Raw genomic sequence first — 19796 nt, 5'->3', positions numbered from 1 at the left:
TGGCCTTTAAGATTACTGTATGGGCACTTAGGACCCAGAATCCAAGATGGCCCAATGGTTTGCATGTTCCTTGGCAGGTGGCTTCATTGGTTACATAACCTTAAATATGGCTTTCTATTTATTTATTATTGCAGGAGAAAGACAACACCACTTATGAAAACAGAAGAGTACTTTCCAACTATGAAAGACCATAGAAACGTTTTAATTTTCAATTAAGTCACTGAAAATCCAACTCCAGGAACTATGGCAGTGTTAATGAACATACATCATCAGGTCTTAAAAAAAATAAAGGTAAACAGAAAAGACAACTGGCTACAAAGAAGGATGCCAGAATGTAAGGAAACTATAACTAACAGTCATTATCAAAATACCAAAACCCAACAAAATACAACTGAAAAATACCTTCCAAATTTGCCAAGGAAAAAAAAAATTCTATTTTAAACATGTATCCTGAGTTTGCTTTATTCAACATGAGATGTGTGATGACTGCCATCCTGAAAATCTGAAGCCAAACCATATGCCTCAGTCTTGAGTGGAAGAATCACCTTTATGGTTTGTGGAAGTCTTGGGACAATCAAAATAAGTTGAGAGGGAGCAACGTGACAAAATTTGAGTTAGAGACATTCATTTTGAAAAGCACCTTAGTCAAAGTTTTTCCCTCTGATGTTGTAATGGGGCAATGGGGTAACGCACATTTGCCTGCCAGGGTATGAAACATCATGCTACCAGCAAAAGGAGAATAGAATAGTGGCTACAGTAAGACCATAAAAGCCAAAATACAGAAAATCCAAAGCTGAAGGTTAAACAGAGGAAACTTCAGAACAAATAAGCCACAACTGACTCTAGATGTCAGTGTTGTGCCAAGTAACAGCACCAGGGAAGATGTGGGCAACACATCTACTTTACAAACACGTTTGTAATACTGATTTTTTTTCTTTTGTTTTTTTTGAGACAAAGTCTCATTCGGTTGCCCAGGCTGGAGTGCAGTGGTGCGATCCGGCTCACTACAACCTCCACCTCCCAGGTTCATGCCATTCTTCTGCCTCAGTTTCCCAAGTAGCTGGGATTACGGGTGCGCGCCACCATGCCCAGCTAATTTTTTTCTTTTTTTTCTTTGTGTATTTTTAGTAGAGATGGGGTTTCACCATGTTGGCCTGGCTAGTCTCAAACTCCTGACCTCAAATGATCTGCCCACCTTGGCCTCCCAAAGCTGGGATTACAGGTGTGAGCCACTGCGCCCAGCCTATAATACTGATTTTTAACCAATTTAGGAGGGAAATGTCAGATAGGATTCATGGTACAGCAAGGATATTTATGGAATTCATTACCACTTCACTAAGAAAACATGACATAAATTGTCCTTTGAAAGCTACTTTGGTATAAAAAAATCTAAAGTGCCCATAAGTATGCATTCATTATTAGACACAAATTACAACCTTACAACCTACTGTGTTTATTTCATTAAAGTGTTTCTTTTTTTTTTTTTTTTTTTTTTTTTTTTTTTTTTTTTGAGACGGAGTCTTGCTCTGTGCCCCAGGCTGGAGTGCAGTGGTGCGATCTCGGCTCACTGCAAGCTCCGCCTCCCGGGTTCACGCCATTCTCCTGCCTCAGCCTCCCAAGTAGCTGGGACTACAGGCGCCTGCCACCTCGCCTGGCTAATTTTTTGTATTTTTTTAGTAGAGACGGGGTTTCACCGTGTTAGCCAGGATGGTCTCGATCTCCTGACCTCGTGATCCGCCCGTCTCGGCCTCCCAAAGTGCTGGGATTACAGGCTTGAGCCACCGCGCCCGGCCTAAAGTGTTTCTTTTAAACTGGTATTGCCTAAGGTGTATTCTTTATAAAACTTAGAATTTTAAAATACTTTAAGATTCCTTTGAAAGTGTTTTTGCATTGATGGTTTAAATCAGTGGTATCAAACTTTCCTGATCATATGTGCCCAGAAAAATGGGCAGAGGAAAGGAGGCAGCATGGAACCTCATTTTTTTATGTGTATCAGTGTATATATGTGACTGCACATGTGTATATGTGTGGGGTTACATGTGTTTTGTATATAGTATATGCGTGAATATGTACGTTTGTACCTTATACACAAAAACAGAAATTAAACAATGGCATAAGCAGCAATATAAATAAAAAATGCTAATATTTTCCTGCCATATTCCAAAATAAACTGTTTTGTGTACTCTGCAGTGTATACTTCCCCACTCTGAGACCACTAGCTCAGGTAAAGTAATAAGCTTCTAAGCCAGACTGCAAAAAAGGGCAAACACTAATACCATCAAAATGGACAGAAGTGTTGAATTCAATCATTTATTTTTAATTTCTGGGAGGCATTACATTTTGGTACTGAATTTCAGGGCTGAAAATACACTGTTCATTGTGTAACTAACCAGGAGACAAAATCCCTAAGATAAACTAGTATTTGACTCACAATATGCCTTTCCCATGTAAGCAAGGACCATGTTTCAAAGATCGATTTTGAAGCTGAAATATGAAATATACTTTTGCAAAGAGTTCCATTCCTCTAGGTCATATGTAAGAATATCTGGTGTATACACAGTATTCATTCATTTATTCATCTATCCCACCAACAGTATTTATTTTCAAACTTCAAAACAAGTTTTATTTGGGAAATTCCTTATTTTGTTAAAGCTACAAGCAAGTTTCTTTCCAAATTACACTTCTAGAGATCTAGCAGTTTCAGAGATCTCAGTGTTCAAAAGTATATTTCGAAATTAACAAGAAAACCAAACCCACATCAAAAGGAAATAGCTTTCAGATTAGTTTGGAATGTACAGTCATTGATTTCAGGTGCCAACAAAATTTACTGAGTGCTACACTACACAATCAAAGGCCTCTTTTGCAACCTATGCTTGGGTCATACTGAACTTGCTCCACCCCCACAAAAAACCTTATTCACACTTTCATGCTTTTGCACATGCTGTTCCCCTCAGCCTGGTAAAACACTTCAGACTACAAACACAGCTCACCTCAACATGAAACCTTCCCTAACTCACCCAGAGGCTAACAGATCTTTTCGTCTCTAATTCTTCAGTACTTACTTTGACATATTTCTTACCACAATTTCCCGCCATTATCTGTTGATATCTATATTCTGTACTATTCTGTGTTTTAAGAGCGAAAGCATGATTCTCATTTATCTCTGTATTTCCACTTGGTACACAGTAGGCCCTCAAATGCCTTTCAATAAATGCAACTGAACAATATTGCTACAGAAAAATGTTCCTTCAGCATTTAAATTGAAATTTGTAGCATACGTCAGTCCCTCACCATGAAGCTACACCCCTTTCCATAAAGACCATTCAACAAACCCCAACAGTATTAATTGTCCTGCTATCTGAGCATCCAGAAACATTTTCACTGAAAAGGATTAAGCTGTAACTTTTTTTTTTTCTTCTTGAGGAGTTTCACTCTTGATGCGCAGGCTGGAGTACAATGACGTGATCTCGGCTCAATGCAACCTCTGCCTCCAGGGTTCAAGCAATTCTCCTGCCTCAGTCTCCTGAGTAGCTGGGATTACAGGTGCACATCACCACACCTGGCTACTTTTTCTATTTTTAGTAGAGACGGGGTTTCACTATGTTGGGCAGGCTGGTCTTGAACTCCTGACCTCAGGTGATCTGCCCACCTTGGCCTCCCAAAGGGCTAGGATTACAGGCATAAGCCACCACACCCAGCCTAAGCTGTAACTTTGTTTAGATTTGAGTTTCCCATGACAATGAAAAAAGAATTAATACTGAAACAACTTGTTTTAGTTTGAGCTACAAAAACAAATTACCATAGACTGAGTGGCTTATGAATAACAGAAATTTATTTCTCACAGTTCCGGAGGCTGGAAGTCTGAGATCAGGGTGCCAGCATCATTGAGTTCTGGTGAGGACCCTCTTTCTAGGGTACAGGCTGCTGACCTCTTGTTGTATCCTTGCATGGCAGAAGGCAGAGAGAAGCAAGGTCTCTCAGAACGCTTAAAAGGGCATTCATCCCATTCAGGAGGGCTCTGCTCTCATAATCTCATCTAATCCTAATCACCTCCCAAAGACCCCACGTCCTAATACCATCACGATAGGGGGTGGGAGCCTCAACATATATATCTGTTGATATATATATCAACAAACACGCAGTCTATAGCACAACTTTAAGAGGGAAATGTAATCACAGCACTTTGGGAGGCTGAGGCGGGGGCATCACTTGAGGTCAGGACTTCAAGACCAGCCTGGCCAACATAGCGAAACCCTGTCTCTACTAAAACTACAAAAATTAGCCTGGTGTGGTGGCACACATCTATAATCCCAGCTATTCCATGGGCTGAGGCAGGAAAATTGCTTGAACCCAGGAGGCGGAAGTTGCAGTGAGTAAGCCAAGATCGTGCCACCGTATTCCAGCCTCAGTGACAGAGTGAGACTCCATCTCAAAAACAAACAAACAAACAAACAAAACAACCATCTCAAGCCAAACAACAGCAACTTCAAGTTAAAAAAAAAAAAAAATTAGCATCATAAAGTAGAAATATTTTCATTAAAGTTAGAAACAAGGCCAGGTGCAGTGGCTCACACCTATAATCCCAACACTTTGGGAGGCCAAGGCAGGCCAATCACTTAATCCCAGGAGTTCAAGACCAGCCTGGGCAACACCGCCAGACTTCCTCTCTACCAAAAAAATACAACAGTTAGATGGGTGTGGTGGCATGCACCTGTAGTCCCACCTACTCAGGAGGCTGAGGTGGGAGAACAGCTTGAGCCCAGGAGGTCAAGGCTGCAGTGAGCTATGATAGCACCACTGCACTCCAGTCTGGGCAACAGAGCGAGTCCCTGTCAGAAAAGAAAGAAAAAGAAAAAGAAAAGAAAAAAAAGAAAAAGAAAAAAGAGGGGAGGGGAGGGTGTTTTGTTTTTAAACATTACAAAGCAAACTGCTATCTAGAGACCTCCTCTAGTAAAGTTATACATCTAGTGGTGTGCTGGTAAATGTGTAACTACCAGTTTGGAAAAGAAAAAGGCTATTTGCAGTGTTTGTCAATTTTTACAGTGTAAATACTCCCATAATGGTCAATTTCAATAATGGCCATGTTTAACAACCAGTTCACTAAATTCCTACCAAAACAACAATCAGCTCTCATGAATCAGTCCAAGCCAGCTCCGGCATCTACAGCTTACATCTGGACAACCATGTGGAGACATATGTGCTGGTAAGAACTACTTTCCTAGATACATTTAAGTGGAAAAAGGCAACAGAAGTATTTATAATTGGGTACTGCCTGTATAAACAACTTTTTAAATGTACATACATACTTATATTTGCATAGATTATCTTTTAAAGAATATTAAAGAAACCTGAACAAGATGTGGAACAGGACTGGATGAGAAACTTTTCTGTTGTTGTTGTTTGAGACGGAGTCTGGCTCTGTCGCCCATGCTGGAGTCCAGTGGCGCAATCTCGGCTCACTGCAAGCTTCGCCTCCTGTGTTCACGCCATTCTCCCGCCTCAGCCTCCCGAGTAGCCGGGAGTATTGGCGCCAGACACCGCGCCCGACACCATGCCCAGCTAATTTTGTTTTTGTATTTTTAGTAGAGATGGGATTTCACCGTGTTAGCCACGATGGTCTTGATCTCCTGACCTTGTGATCCGCCAGCCTTGGCCTCCCAAAGTGCTGGGATTACAGGCGTGAGCCACTGTACATAGCTGAGAAACTTTTTATTGTAAACCCTCTAGTAAGTTGTTTGAGCTATTTTTTTAAATTACTGAATTACTTTTTAATAAAAATTACATTTTTGAAAAAGTAAACACCATTAAATTTTTATTTTTATAATATAATTATCCTTTTCTTGACTACATATCTTTCCTTCTTTGGGGGGGGTACTTAAAATAATTCTCACTATATTCAATAACCCTTAGCCAAAACTGGGTCAGTAAGCCAAATAAACTGAAATTAGAATATTTTTTTCATTTTACTTTTTTCCAAAAAGCAAAACTGCTGTGGTTCAACTTCAAGTCATTTACCAAAACAATTATATAAGTAATCATTTCACCTACAACTACTTTTAGTTAAAAAAAATAAATTAAGGCAAGTATGCAAAGCACACTCAGATATCTTCCAACAGTCCAGCATTCATAAATCTACACAGCAAGACCATTTTGCATCTCCCAGTCCTCACGGTTTCACATGGAAATCATCAAGATCTAGTGACTCAGAGAAAAAAAGCAATAATAGCGTGCTGTGGCGCGTCTGCAAAATTTACAGGTCACTGAAAGTCACCCATAGCAACAAGGCTTCTTGTCTCAGGTCTGCAGTGTGTCACATGCCAGACTCCTCAGACTCAACAGGCAGCTCTGCACATCCACAATCAAGGAGCTTGTTTTCCACCCTTCCTGGAGACTGCCCTCTTGTCTAGCTTGACTTCCTCTCCATTTTTAGCATCAGACACACAAGGAAATAAAATTCGTGGTTAGATTGATGTTTCTTCCCCCTGCTCTTTCACCTCCTGCTATGCCAGGAAGTAGCATTAAAGTTCTATCATGTGGTTGTCCAACAGGACACAGGAACGCAGGACCTTCCAACCTGACGACTAGTGAGTGCAGTGTAGAGAGCTGGAGCTGAGGCTTAATTACACAGGGAGTAGTAGCACTGAAGTAAGATCAGGTTGCTGAATCACAAAGGAGGACATTTTGCAACATATAGATGATATATGTACACTCACATTTAAAAGCATTTTTTGTTTACCATGACAAGCCACTCAACAACAGGAACATAAAATGGAGATCTAAGATGGGAAACGGGAGATTTGTTCTCTCTGTTCTTTTCCACACCCTTCTATATCGAAAGAATTCCCCATTTTCCCCATTATCAACACAAATCTGAAACCATTTGGTAAATATTAAGACAAGAATTAAATCTGAAGGCAGTAAGATCTGGGGAGAAAAAATAACAAACAAGAAATTAAATTAATTTGTGACACCACAAATCCACACAGAATCCAATGGTTATAAGAAACAAGGGCATTATTCCTTAAGACATAGATTTTCATGATATTTGATGATGACAACATTTGCAAAATAGTAATAGATTTCTTCAAAATGTCTGTGAGCTCTTAAGAGTTTCTGAAGTCAAGGTCAATTGAGGCAATAAAATAGAAAATCTAAAGATTTTTCAGCCGGGCATGGTGGCTCACACCTGTAATCTCAGCATTTTGGGAGGCAGAGGCGGGAGGATCACCTGAGATCAGGAGTTAGAGACCAGCCTGGTCAACATGGCAAAATCCCATCTCTACTGAAAGTATAAAAGTTAGCCAGGCATAGTGGCATGTGCCTATAGTCCCAGTTACTTGGGACACAGGAGGCTGAGGAAGGAGAATTGCTTGAACCCATGAGGTGGAGGTTGCAGTGAGCCGAGATCGCGCCATTGCACTCCAGCCAGGGCAACAGAGCAAGGCTCTGGCTCGGGAAAAAAAAAAAAAGAAAGAAAGAAAAAAAAGAAACACTAAAGATTTTTAAATAGTAACTTGTATAATTCATAAAATAAATAATTGTATATTAATGTACATTAACTTATGAAAATGCAGGAGACTTCAAGTCATAACTTTCAAGATGACCTAAAATGCAAACCACATAAACTAAAACTATAAATTAATGTGGCATTAAGTCAGAATGGCCAGAAGTCACAGTAACTATGAAGTGATATGAAATCAACCCGTTTCTTCTAACATATTCTTCATTCAATATTGCTGAAAAGCAAGACCATGCAATGAAAAAATCAAATGTTACAGAAAGAAATGATACATGCTGCAACACATATGGTCTTCAAAAGAGAAAAAAACAAATAAGAGCATTTATCATTTTTAGAGTCTGGCACAAGAGATACAAAACACAAAACAAAACAGCCATGACATTCAGCAAGTATATATGACCAGATTTAAAGGAACTGTTTATTGCTCGATTCAGTTGGAAAACTAATAAATAAATGGTTCAAGCTCCATTTAAAACCAGAGATACAGATGCATTTTTGGCTTTCAATCTCAAGCAGTCAGACCCAGCTAAATATTAATTACTACTACTGCAGGGGGAATGCTAGATCTCTATAAAGTCCACCTTAAGGTGAACATTAACCAAGGTGGTGTTTTACATGGATTAACTGGATTACTTTAAACTGCAGGCTATTATGAGAAATACTAGACAGTGTTTAATTGTACACAGCACAAAATCACAAATACCAATAAACAGCTATCCTCGGTAACAGCCAGCCTGACTGACCACACTTACCGTTTTCCACATAGGGATGAAAGGGGAGGACCAGGGCCAGGATGACCCTGCCTCTAGTTGGCTCCAAGACACTTCTGATATCTTTTAACAAAGTCAGGGGCTGATCACAGCGGTCCAGCAAGTTCAGGCAGCTGATGACATCATACTGGAACCCTGTATTCTGCCATTCATTTATACCAAGCACTCTAGAAAAATCAGAAATAACTGTATTAACATCTCTCTAAAGACATCTTTAAAAATAACTGAGATGACAGTAAAGTCTTTAACTTTGTCTTCTAAATTAAGTTCAAAATCTTCTGTTATAATTTATGTTTGCAATAATGACATGGCCAGGGAAGAGAAAAATAGCAATCATATTTCTTTTTTTTTGAGATGGAGTCTCAACTCTGTTGCCTAGGCTAGAGTACACTGGAGTAATCTCGGCTCATGGTAACCTCCACTTCCTGGGTTCAAGCGATTCTCCTGCCTCCACCTCCTGAGTAGCTGAGATGACGGGCAGGCGCCACCACGCCCAGATAATTTTTGTGTTTTTAGTAGAGACAGGGTTTCACCATGTTGGCTAGGCTGATCTTGAACTCCTAACCTCAAGCGATCTGACTGCCTCAGCCTCCCAAAGTGCTGGGATTACAGGTGTGAACCACCATGCCTGGCCCATATTTCTTTAAATTTAACATTTCACCTATTTCCAAATCTCAACACATATGAAATTTTCTTTACAAGAACTAATCATGTTTAGTAAGTATGAAGATGTAACCTGATAAAGTTATGAAACTAAAACATCAAATTCTTGAATATCAGTATAGAACAAGAGTCCTGCTTTCTACCACTCATTGGAACTTAATCAAAAAATATATCATATAATTAATGTTTTCTACTCCTAGGATCCCTTCTATTCTTAAAAATGGCTTGGGAGTGGTATAAAATAATTTCCATTGATAAACTTACGACCTTTGAGCACATTTCTGTTCCCAGGAAAGACATATTTCATACTTGAGAATCTTCATATCTAAGTAACTACACAAAAAAGGGCCAGGCACGGTGGCTCACACCTGTAATCCCAGCACTTTGGGAGGCCAAGGCGGGTGGATCACAAGGTCAGGAGATTGAGACCATCCAGGCCAACATGATGAAACACCATCTCTACTAAAAATACAAAAATGAGCTGAGTGTGGTGGTGTGTGCCTGTAATCCCAGCTACTCGGGAGGCTGAGGCAGGAGAATCACTTGAAACAGGGAGGCGGAGGTTGCAGTGAGCCGAGATCATATCACTGTACTCCAGCATGGGGACAGAGCGAGACTCCATCTCAAAACAAAAAAAAAACAAAAACTATACAGAAAAGATAAAGCCCAGGACATCCTATTAACACTAAGCATGGTTTAAAAAAAAAACCACTCTCGACCCTCAATCTCTCACTTTCATATACACACACAGAACACAGAGAACATTTTCAGTCCTCTACAATGTTATCTCTAGAAAGGGGGAGTTTTTATATCAAGAGTCTTTGTTAGCCACACAATTAGGCAATTTTACAAATTACTTACTCCTGCTTGGTTATACCAATCAGAATGCGGTAGGTGAGACATGTTACGATAGAGACAGGTAAAAAAGGAAACATAAAAAAAGGATCTTTGGTAAACAGGTCTTTAGTAATGTTGAGCAGATACTGTAAGATAAGCTCAGAAAATTCTAAAAGTATAATGAGGGCTGTTTTGAAACCCTCATTAGCATAATGATTTTTTTTTATAGCATTTCTGAATAGCAGAATTTTAAAAACACAAAGCACTTAGTTTCATTTTCTTTTCAATCTATATTTTTGTCAAACTAAAGCCTCTTCCAAATAGCAGCCTAACAAACTTCCAGGGACTAGTCAGATTCCTTACTGGAGCAGGTGTTTCAATGTACTAAATACTGTTTGAAGTAAGTAGGGCATTCTGGCTTCAAAATCACTTTGTTGTACTAAGTCAACTGTAATAGTAATTTTGGAAACTCAATTTAGCTTATTCAAAGAGTTTCCAAACACTACTCAGAAGACTACTTTCAGAACAAAAATGTCATCAATTCCCATTCTAAAAAATGGAAATTAATAAAGAAAGGACTATTTGTATATATTAATGCCTTAGCTAAGCAGCCAATTTAAAGTCATAAACTGTAAAATACAAATTATATATTTGATTTTAAAAAACAAAACAACAAAAAAATCTTACGTCTATCTGCAATGAAGCAGAAGCCAAACATCATCAGCATGGTCCAATTTAAATAATCTCACTAAATCTACCTCAGAATTAGTTTCAGATAGGTAGCCTCTGTGTTGGTAATTTTGGAAGAGAAATATATGCTCACAACAGAAAACGATGACTAACACCAAGACAGTTAAATCTATACCTATAGAAGCTCAAGTGCATCCTTACTTCTGTTTTGTGATTTTTATTTGAAAACTCACTCAGTTCCACTGATGAAGACAAATTGCTTAGCCCCACTAAAACTGCCTATTAGCCCAGGAATCCTAACAAGGTGTCAGAATTTTCCTCTTTCTAAAACATATTTCTAAACCTAGAATGAGGGTATCTATTCAGCAGATTATTATTTTCAAGAAAATGAGTTAATAACTCCAGAAGGATGTAAAATATATTTCTCTTTAGAGAATGATAAAGCAGTCAGGCGTGGATAACATCTGTAATTCCAGCACTTTGGGAGGATTGCTTGAGCCCAGGAGTTTGAGACCAGCCTGGGCAACACAACGAGACCCCATCTCTATAAAAAATTAAAAATAGCCAAGGATGGTAGCACATGCCTGTAGTCCCAGCTAAGCTACTTGGGCAGCTGAGGCAGAAGGATGGCTTGAACCAAGAGTTTGAGGTTACAGTGAGCTATGATTGTGTCACTGCACTCCTGCCTGGACGACAAAGCAAGATCCTGTCTCAAATAAAAGGGCCAGGCACAGTGGCTCACACCTGTAATCCTAGCACTTTGGGAGGCCAAAGCGGGCAGATTACCTGAGCTCAGGATTTCAAGACCAGCTGGGCAACACAGTGAAACCCCATCTCTACTAAAATATAAAAACTTAGCCGGGCGTGGCAGCATGCGCCTGTAGTCCCAGCTACTCGGGAGGTTGAAGCAGGAGAATTGCTTGAACCCGGGAGGCAGAGGTTGTACAGTGAGCCGAGATGGTGCCACTGCACTCCAGCCTGGGCAACAGGGTGAGATTCCGTCTCCCAAAAAAAAAAAAGAAAAAAAAAAAAAGGAAAAGATGCTTTGCCATCTCAGGTTGGGAGAGCTCTAAACTTAGGAAATAAGCAATCAGTATTTTGATAAATCCTAAATAAAAAATGAAACACCAACAATATAAAAAAAAGTATTGTCTTGCTGTAAAAATCAAAACCACATCCTTTAGTTTTACAATTGGGTTTTCTGGCATAAACAATGACAACTTGGGAAGATAAAGGAAAAACTGGGCCATTTTCTGTTTATTGACCTATTTTTAAAATACAGAAACTTTAGCTGGGCACAGTGGCTCACGCCTGTAATCCCAGCACTTTGGGAAGGCAAGGCGGGCAGATTACCTGAGCTCAGGAATTCGAGACCAGCCTGGGCAATACCTCATCTCTGCTAAAATACAAAAAATTTAGCTGGGTGTGGCAGCGTGCACCTGTAATCACAGCTACTTGGGGAGGCTGAGGCAGGAGAATCACTTGAACCCGGGAGGCAGAGGTTGCAGTGAGCTGAGATCGTGCCACTGCACTCCAGCCTGGGTGACAGAGCGAGCCTTCGTCTCGAAAAATTACAGAACCTTTATTTTAAAAGGCATGTTTTGCTCACGCCTATAATATCAGCACTCTGGGAGGCCAAGGGAAGAGGACTGTTTGAGGCCAGGAGTTCAAAACTGGCCTGGTCAACATAGTGAAACTCGTGTCTCCAAACATATGACACACAAACAAAACACACACACACACACACACACACACACACACACACTCTCTCTCTCAAATTAGCCAGATATGGAAGCAGGCACCTGTAGTCCCAGCTACTGAGGAGGCTGAGGTGAGAGGATCACTTGAGCCCAGGAGTTCAAGGCTGCAGTGAGCTATAATCACGCCACCATGCTGTAGCCCAGGTGACAGAGACCCTGTCTCTAAAAATGCACATATTAATTAATAATAAAAAGCCTGTTTTTCATGGCCCAGATATTGAAGAGAAACAGAAAATAGTTCTAATCTCAAAAGGAAGAAAAAACTGTAAAATTAAGCTGAAAGTCTACCTTGCCATCTTGGATTGGGAGACCTCTAAACTTAGGAAATAAAGATACCACTTCCTCATTAAAACCTCAAACTGCACCAATAGTTACAAAATTTACCACTTTTGTGACAAGATTTTCACTTCATACTAACATTATGAAAGGAATGCCAATCAGTATGAATTTCCCATGCAGGTCAAACTGCAGGTTTTTGGCTTATGTGCTGTATACAAGGGAAAAAATTAAACCAAGTATTTTTTATGTGGTAGATATCTTTACATACCATGTACACTCCAGATATATTACTAATTCAAACATCTAAAGTTTCACTGAAAATTCCATTTAGACACTTAGAATAAAAGAAAAAGAAGACTGGGGTGGTTAATCATCTGAAGATGGGTTTAACACCTTCCTCTTCGACCCACTTCAAAGCATGGATTTTTTAAAGGGGAGCTGGAATCAGATTAGGAATTCAGCCTGACTTAAGCCACTGTTATAACAAAGGTCAAAGCATTCCAAGTTTTGAAATGCCAAATTAATTTCTAACTGAAGGAAAACATGTCAATTATTACTATGCAGACCCACCAGAACCTTATCTGAGACAGACTGCTAAAGCTAAGGGGCTTTCTAATCACTAGGCTCAACTTCCTAATGTCTCTTCCTATAACATCCCTAACAGCAATTCAAACACTGACAGTGATAAGGACTTAAGACGGTTCAAGCTAGGAAGGTCGATTTCCCTAAGCTGTAACTCAACTTCTAAGGCAGAGCTGTGCCTGATCATACCAAAGACTACACCTACTCCTTTCCTTCCATATAAAAATCCCACAGAGTATCTGTTCACAGTAATCTTCCCTTCTCCAGGCTAAAAATTTCCATGTTTTGCAAATGCTCAAACCAGTGCTGCTCTAAAAGCTACACTGATGGTGTCTCTAGGGTTAATCTGCAAAAGTAGAAACATGTGGATAGGAAAGTGAGTGATTACATAATTCTTTCTCCTTTCTCTCTAAGGCTAACTAGACTTCCAAAAATATCACAGAGAAGGAGGCTGACTCCAGCTCTACCTCCCCCATTCTGCACTGAGCCAAGAGACAGAAATCTCCCAATCAATAAATCATACTGAAATAAGAATACCCTTCTTCTGGCTGGGTGCGGTGGCTCATGCCTGTAATCCCAACAAATCTTGGGAGGCCAAGGCAGGCGGATCACGAGGTCAGCAGTTTAAGACCAGCCTGGCCAACATAGTGAAACCCAGTCTCTACTAAAAATACAAAAAAAAATTAGCCAAGCATGGTGACGTGTGCCTATAGTCCTAGCTACTCAGCAGGATGAGGCAGGAGAATCACTTGAATCCAGGAGGTGGAGGTTTCAGTGAGCCAAGATCACGCCACTGCACTCCAGCTTGGGTAACAGAGTGAGACTTCATCTCCAAAAAAAAAAAAGAAAATTATCCTTCTTCCTAGTCTTTCAAGCTCCAGATGACCTTAAAACCAAAATTAACACTGATGACTATATATTAAAAGCAAAACAAAACAGAAAATAGCAAGTATTGTTAAAGAGTGGAGAAACTGGAACCCTTGTACTACATTGCTGGTAGGAATGTAAAATGGTGCGGCAGCAATGGAAAAGTATTGCAATTCGTCAAAAAATTAAACCCAGACTCAGCCATGTGATCCAGCAACTCCACTTCTGGGTCTATACCCAAAAGAAGAACAAGTAGGGGCTCAAGTAGGTATTTGTACACCCATGTTCATAGCAGCATTATTCACAACAGCCAAATGGCAGAAACAACCCAAGTATCCACTGACAGATAAATGGGTAAACAAAACGTGGTACATGCATACAATGAACTATTACTCATCCTTAAAGAAAATTTTGGGCTAGATGCAGTGGCTCACACCTGTAATCCCAGCACTCTGGATTACTTAAGGTCAGGAGTTCGAGACCAGTCTGGCCAAGTAGTGAAACACTATCCCTACTAAAAATACAAAAAAAATTAGCCAGGCATGGTGGCATACGCCTGTAATCTCAGCTACTTGAGAGGCTGAAGCAGGAGAATTGCTTGAACCTGGGAGGTAGAGGTTGCAGTGAGCCGAGATCACGCCACTGCACTCCAGCCTGGGCAACAAGAACGAAACTCCATCTCAAAAAAAAAAGAAAGAAAGAAAGAAAATTTTGGCCCATGTACAACATGAGTAAAACCTTGAGTAAACCTTGAAGACATTATGCTACATGAAATAGGCCAGTCTCAAGGAGCTAATGTATATAATTCCTCTTATACAAAGTACCCAGAATAGTCAAATTCATAGACAAAGTAGAATGGTGGTTGTCAGGGGTTAGGAGGAGGGAAAAATGGGGAGTTACTGTTTATTGGGTACAGAGTTTCCATTTTGGAAGATAAAAAATTCTGGAGATGAACAGTGGTGATGATTGTACAACGATGTAAATGTACCTAATACCACTGAACTGTACACTTAAAAATAGTTAAAATAGTAAATTCTATGCTATGTATATTTTAACACTACTTAAAAAAAATTTTTTTTGAGAATGCCAGATTCTTATTAGGGAAGAAGTCCCTTCTTCTGATCTGCCTTTTCCAAGCTATCTCTCGCTAGTCCTTTCCTTCCCTATAGTGCCAACCCCTCTGCTCCAGGAAAATACTGCCACCAGAGATTATTTCTCTATATTTCCAGCTACTTATGTATTACATGATTTTTTTTAAATTCCTAATCATGGAAGACCATTTTTGATTCGTATCCTTTAAATAATAAACTTTCAAGAAGAAATGCATCTAAAACCAAAAAATATACCCCATGTCTAAAAATTATACCTGTATTTCTTTTTCTGAAGCTGCCATATCATAGTTTCAGAAAGCTCAGTGGCATAGATTTCTTCAAAATGAGGGCTCATGATTTTTGTGACTTCTCCATCTCCAGCACCTAAATCAAGAAGTCTGTGGGTTTTCCAGTCTGGATTAATTTTAAGCAGTCTCTGAAATTGATCTGGTGAAAACACAAACATTGAGCCTCTTCCTAGCAACCTGAAAAAAAAAAAAAAGGACAAAAATCGAAGTGTCTATGCAAATTAACCACCCCTTACCATACACATACAAAGTGAATATAGTGACTCAGCACCAACAACCATAATCACTTATTACACGGTTAAGTTTTTTTTTTTTTTTTTAGACAATGTCTCACTCTGTCGCTCAGGCTGGAGTGCAGTGGCACGATCTCGGCTCACTGCAACCTTCGCCTCCTGGGTTCAAGAAATTCTCCTGTCCCAGCCTCCCAAGTAGCTGGGATTACAAGCGTGCACCACCATACCTGGCTTATTTTTTGTATTTTTAGTGGAGACGGGGTTTCACCATGTCGGCCAGGCTGGTCTCGAACCCCTGATCTCAGGTGATCCACCCACCTCAGCCTCCCAAAGTGCTGGGATTACAGGCATAGGCCACTGCGCCTGGCCTTTTTTTTTTTTCTGAAACAGAGTCTCACCGTGTCGCCCAGGCAGGAGTGCAGTGGCGCGATCTCTGCTCACTGCAAGCTCCGCCTCCTGGGTTCATGCCATTCTCCTGCCTCAGCCTCCCGAGTAGCTGGGACTACAGGCGCACACCACCACACCTGGCTAATTTTTTGTATTTTTAGTAGAGACCAAGTTTCACCGTGTTAGCCAGGATAGTCTCGATCTCCTGACCTCGTGATCCACCCGCCTCAGCCTCCTAAAGTGCTGGGATTACAGACATGAACCACCATGCCCAGCCAAGATATTATCTTTTGTATCATTTCTATGATTAGAAGACAAAGTTAATAAAATAAGAAAATGCCTCCAGATATCATTTGTCTTTGGAGTTGCAAATAATGTCCCAAAAAAGCATGGGAAGAGGGAAATAAAAGGTGGAAAGGGGAACGGATGACAGGGGAAGGAAGAAGAAATAAGAGATGAAGGTGAAGAACTTAAGTCAAAATAGGAAGGAAAAGTGGAAGGAGTAACAGAAAACATGTTTATCAGTTGAAAAAGATGACAAGCTAACACAGCTAGACCAGAGTAGCAGAGAAACCAAATAGGAAAAAAAAGTGATTTCAAATATGGAATTAAACCATGGATCAGGAAAAAAAGAGCTTTAGTATGATAGATTTTTAAGAGACACTAGAGAAAAGAGGGAAAAGAGTGGTCCTTGTGATGTCGGTTAATATGCATTAAAGTAGATTCATACTTATGTCAGTTTATATGGTTACAACTGTCTGGGTCCTATTATTTCTAAAGGTCCTAGAAAACACTCAAAACCATAGTAATGCCATTGAAAAAAGAGACTGAGGGGAGTTTAAATGGAGATCAAAGAGAACCCTCAGAAAAGCAACTATAGGTCCAGCCAAGTCTCATGGATGCATCACCGTGGGAAATAAAATGCACTCCCTATTTAGGACTTGTTTTCTAGCTCTGAAATTCTAGTTTATCTAGGGCAGGGATTCTCAACCCTCCATTAAGCAGCAGAACCCTTTCTTTAAATGAAGTGGAACTCACAGACAATATAAGATCCTAAGAGAGCAGCTGCTGTTCGAATGAGGCTGGGAGCCCAGGAGCTGTGGCCAGCCCACTTCTAGGCCTTTCTCTGCAGCCTGAAGCAGTTCCTGAGGCACTTCCTCCTCAGACTCTGGAAAACAGTCTGGGGACCACTGGTCTAGGAAGTGGCAGGCAAACCTGTTCTGTACTGCTGCTCTCTGGAAACAATCGTAAGTTACATAATGTTTGCTGCTATACAGTGACTGGAAAGATGCATGCAACATGGTGCCCAATGTAAGACCAGTTTTAGGAAGAAATACGAATAATGGAGCTCATGTAACAAAGTCCCCCTTCCTTTTCCCATTATGGCCATAGGAAAGTTTAACCAAGTTTACAGTAAATCTTCTGCCCCACAGAAATGCTAGAAAATTGGAGAGAGAAAGACCTCAGAGACCACTAAACGTGATGCTACCGACTACAACTGCTTACTAAAGACAATCACGTCTCATAAAAGACAAGTTGTTTTAATCCTCAATTGTTCGTATATTACAGTAAGAAAATAGCAAATCTGAACTTGCTGAAGTAGTTGTACAAAATTTAACACAGAAACCAGAGTCACAGCAGAAAGAGGCTACTGGCAGCATGGCTGAGGGGAGGTGAGTTTCACTCAAATACTGATGCTGACTTGCCACAGGACCAAAAGTAAGTCACAAAACAGTCATTTTGCTTAAATTTTCCCAGAGCATGCTTCCCAAGCCATCTCCTTGGGATGTGAGGAACCTTGACATGATAATTATAAAATTCTAGAACTAGAGGTCACCTGAGCTCAGAGCTCACAAGTTCATCTGACTGGTCTACATTTAAAGGCACCAGAGGCTGGGCATGGTGGCTCACGTCTGTAATCCCAGCATTTTGGGAGGCCGACGTGGGAGGATCTCCTGAACCCAGGAGTTTGAGACCAGCCTGGGCAACATGGTGAAACCCCGTCTCTACAAAAAATACAAAAATTAGCCAGGCACAGTGGCATGAGCCTCTAGTCCCAGCTACCTGGAAGACTGAGGCAGGAGGATTGCTTGAGCCTGAGGAGGTCAAGACTGCAGTGAGCCATGACTGTGCCACTGCACTCCAGCCTAGGCAATAGAGTGAGACCCTGTCTCCAAAAAAAAAAAAAGAAAGAAGGCACTAGAGAGAGAGGGGAAGGACTGTCCTATTTCCAAAGAACATGAGCAACAGAGGCTCTACAAAAAGATTAACACTGTCAAAAAATAAATCAAAATCCATCAAGCCCAGTGTTTATCAACCAGGATGAATTTTGCCCTCTAGGGGGCAATGGGAGTAGACAGGAGAGTTTCCAGTAATCACAAGGACCTGAGGGTACTACTGCCATTCAGTGGGCAAGGCCAGAAAAGTTAAGACTTCCTGCAGTGTAGGGGGCAGTCTCACACAATGAAGAACAGTCTCACCTAAAATACCAAGCCTAGTACAAAGTTTCCCATAAACACAAACCGTGAAGAGATATGACCCTCTAATTTGGGTTTAACTTTAGTGTTTAATAACTATCCTAGGTTCTCTGGTCACAATCTAAGTTCTCACTAGACTTAAGAGTCTATGAAGAGGTGTGCCTCTTCCTTATAAAATAAACTCTGGAACATCTATTAAGTCTTTCCTTACTTAGCCTTCTCCTTTCCAGCATAAAGGAAGTTTGGTAAGTATCTTAAAGTAATTCCAGACAATACCACCGTAATGATTTCTGTGAGAGATGGCCACCTGTAGTAATAATCTCCCACTGCCATGGCTGGAAAGTATTGATGGGCCCTAAATTTAATTTTTAGTTGAGAATAGGACACAAGGCAAGAGGGATTAAAAGCAGGGTAGGTTTCAGAAGAAAAAAGCAGAAGAGTTTTAAGTAAGGGAAGCCAAAGGGGTTTACTAACTGTATTGCGTCTTTGATCAAACTGTGAAATTCTAGAGCAGGGAATTTTAACCAGGGTCTTATGGGTAGAGGAAAGGGGAAATAAAAGTTTGAAACCCCCAAAATCATACATAAAATGTTGAATGTAAGCACTTTTTGAAGAGAGGATTCCTACCTTTTATCACTTTCAAAGAGCTACAGGACTCTAGAAAGGATAAGAATCTCTGCTACAGTGACTCATCAGAATTCCAAAGGAAGAATAAATGGTATAGAACAGAAATTCAATATAACCAATTTAAGGAACAAAATGTCAGACCAAGTTGTATCAACTCAACTACCCATATAAAAATAACAACTGCTTGCCAAAGCAAACGTATGGCAATTTCACATAAACAATGAAGAAAATCAACTGAGAAATCTTGAGAAATGGCTTGCAGTGCCTAAAAACATATTTAAGGACCAGATGATACACTGGGGATCCAGACAGTCAGTAGAAACTGGCTCCAGGCCGGGCGCGGTGGCTCAAGCCTGTAATCCCAGCACTTTGGGAGGCCGAGACGGGCGGATCACGAGGTCGGGAGATCGAGACCATCCTGGCTAACATGGTGAAACCCCGTCTCTACTAAAAAAATACAAAAAACTAGCCGGGCGAGGTGGCAGGCGCCTGTAGTCCCAGCTACTGGGGAGGCTGAGGCAGGAGAATGGCGGGAACCCGGGAAGTGGAGCTTGCAGTGAGCTGAGATCCGGCCACTGCACTCCAGCCTGGGCGGCAGAGCGAGACTCCGTCTCAAAAAAAAAAAAAAAAAAAGAAACTGGCTCCAAACCTCAAGGGAAAAGAAAAGTGGGCTCAACCAGTGGTCTGAGTGGTCCAACGAGGCTTT

At 40.6% G+C, this 19796-nt stretch overlaps 2 protein-coding genes across 7 annotated transcripts in view; one reads left to right on the top strand and one right to left on the bottom strand.

Moving 5' to 3' along the window:
- Window positions 1–2930, top strand: part of LOC105485007 (immunoglobulin superfamily member 6) — a 67723-nt gene extending 64793 nt beyond the window's left edge. For both annotated transcript variants that reach the window (XM_071084235.1, XM_011747157.2), the window contains one exon: window positions 135–2930. In XM_071084235.1, the coding sequence (XP_070940336.1) occupies window positions 135–194 (60 nt within the window). In that variant the 3' untranslated portion in view covers window positions 195–2930. The remainder of the gene's footprint in view (window positions 1–134) is intronic.
- Window positions 1–19796, bottom strand: part of LOC105485008 (methyltransferase 9, His-X-His N1(pi)-histidine) — a 50695-nt gene that overhangs the window by 16059 nt on the left and 14840 nt on the right. For 4 of the 5 annotated variants that reach the window (XM_011747158.3, XM_011747159.3, XM_071084234.1 and 1 more), the window contains exons 3-4: window positions 15334–15543; window positions 8272–8456 (exon numbers count right to left, since the gene is read on the bottom strand). In XM_011747158.3, coding sequence (XP_011745460.2) covers window positions 8272–8456; window positions 15334–15543 — 395 coding nt within the window. Of the gene's footprint in view, window positions 1–3062; window positions 6925–8271; window positions 8457–15333; window positions 15544–19796 lie in introns of those variants that run through there. The other variant, XM_011747160.2, reaches the window with a different exon arrangement.

The sequence above is a fragment of the Macaca nemestrina genome, chromosome 18, assembly GCF_043159975.1.
Source record: "Macaca nemestrina isolate mMacNem1 chromosome 18, mMacNem.hap1, whole genome shotgun sequence".
Lineage (NCBI taxonomy): Eukaryota > Metazoa > Chordata > Mammalia > Primates > Cercopithecidae > Macaca > Macaca nemestrina.
Note: the sequence above shows the minus strand (reverse complement) of the source record. Positions and strands in the feature narration are given on the sequence as shown.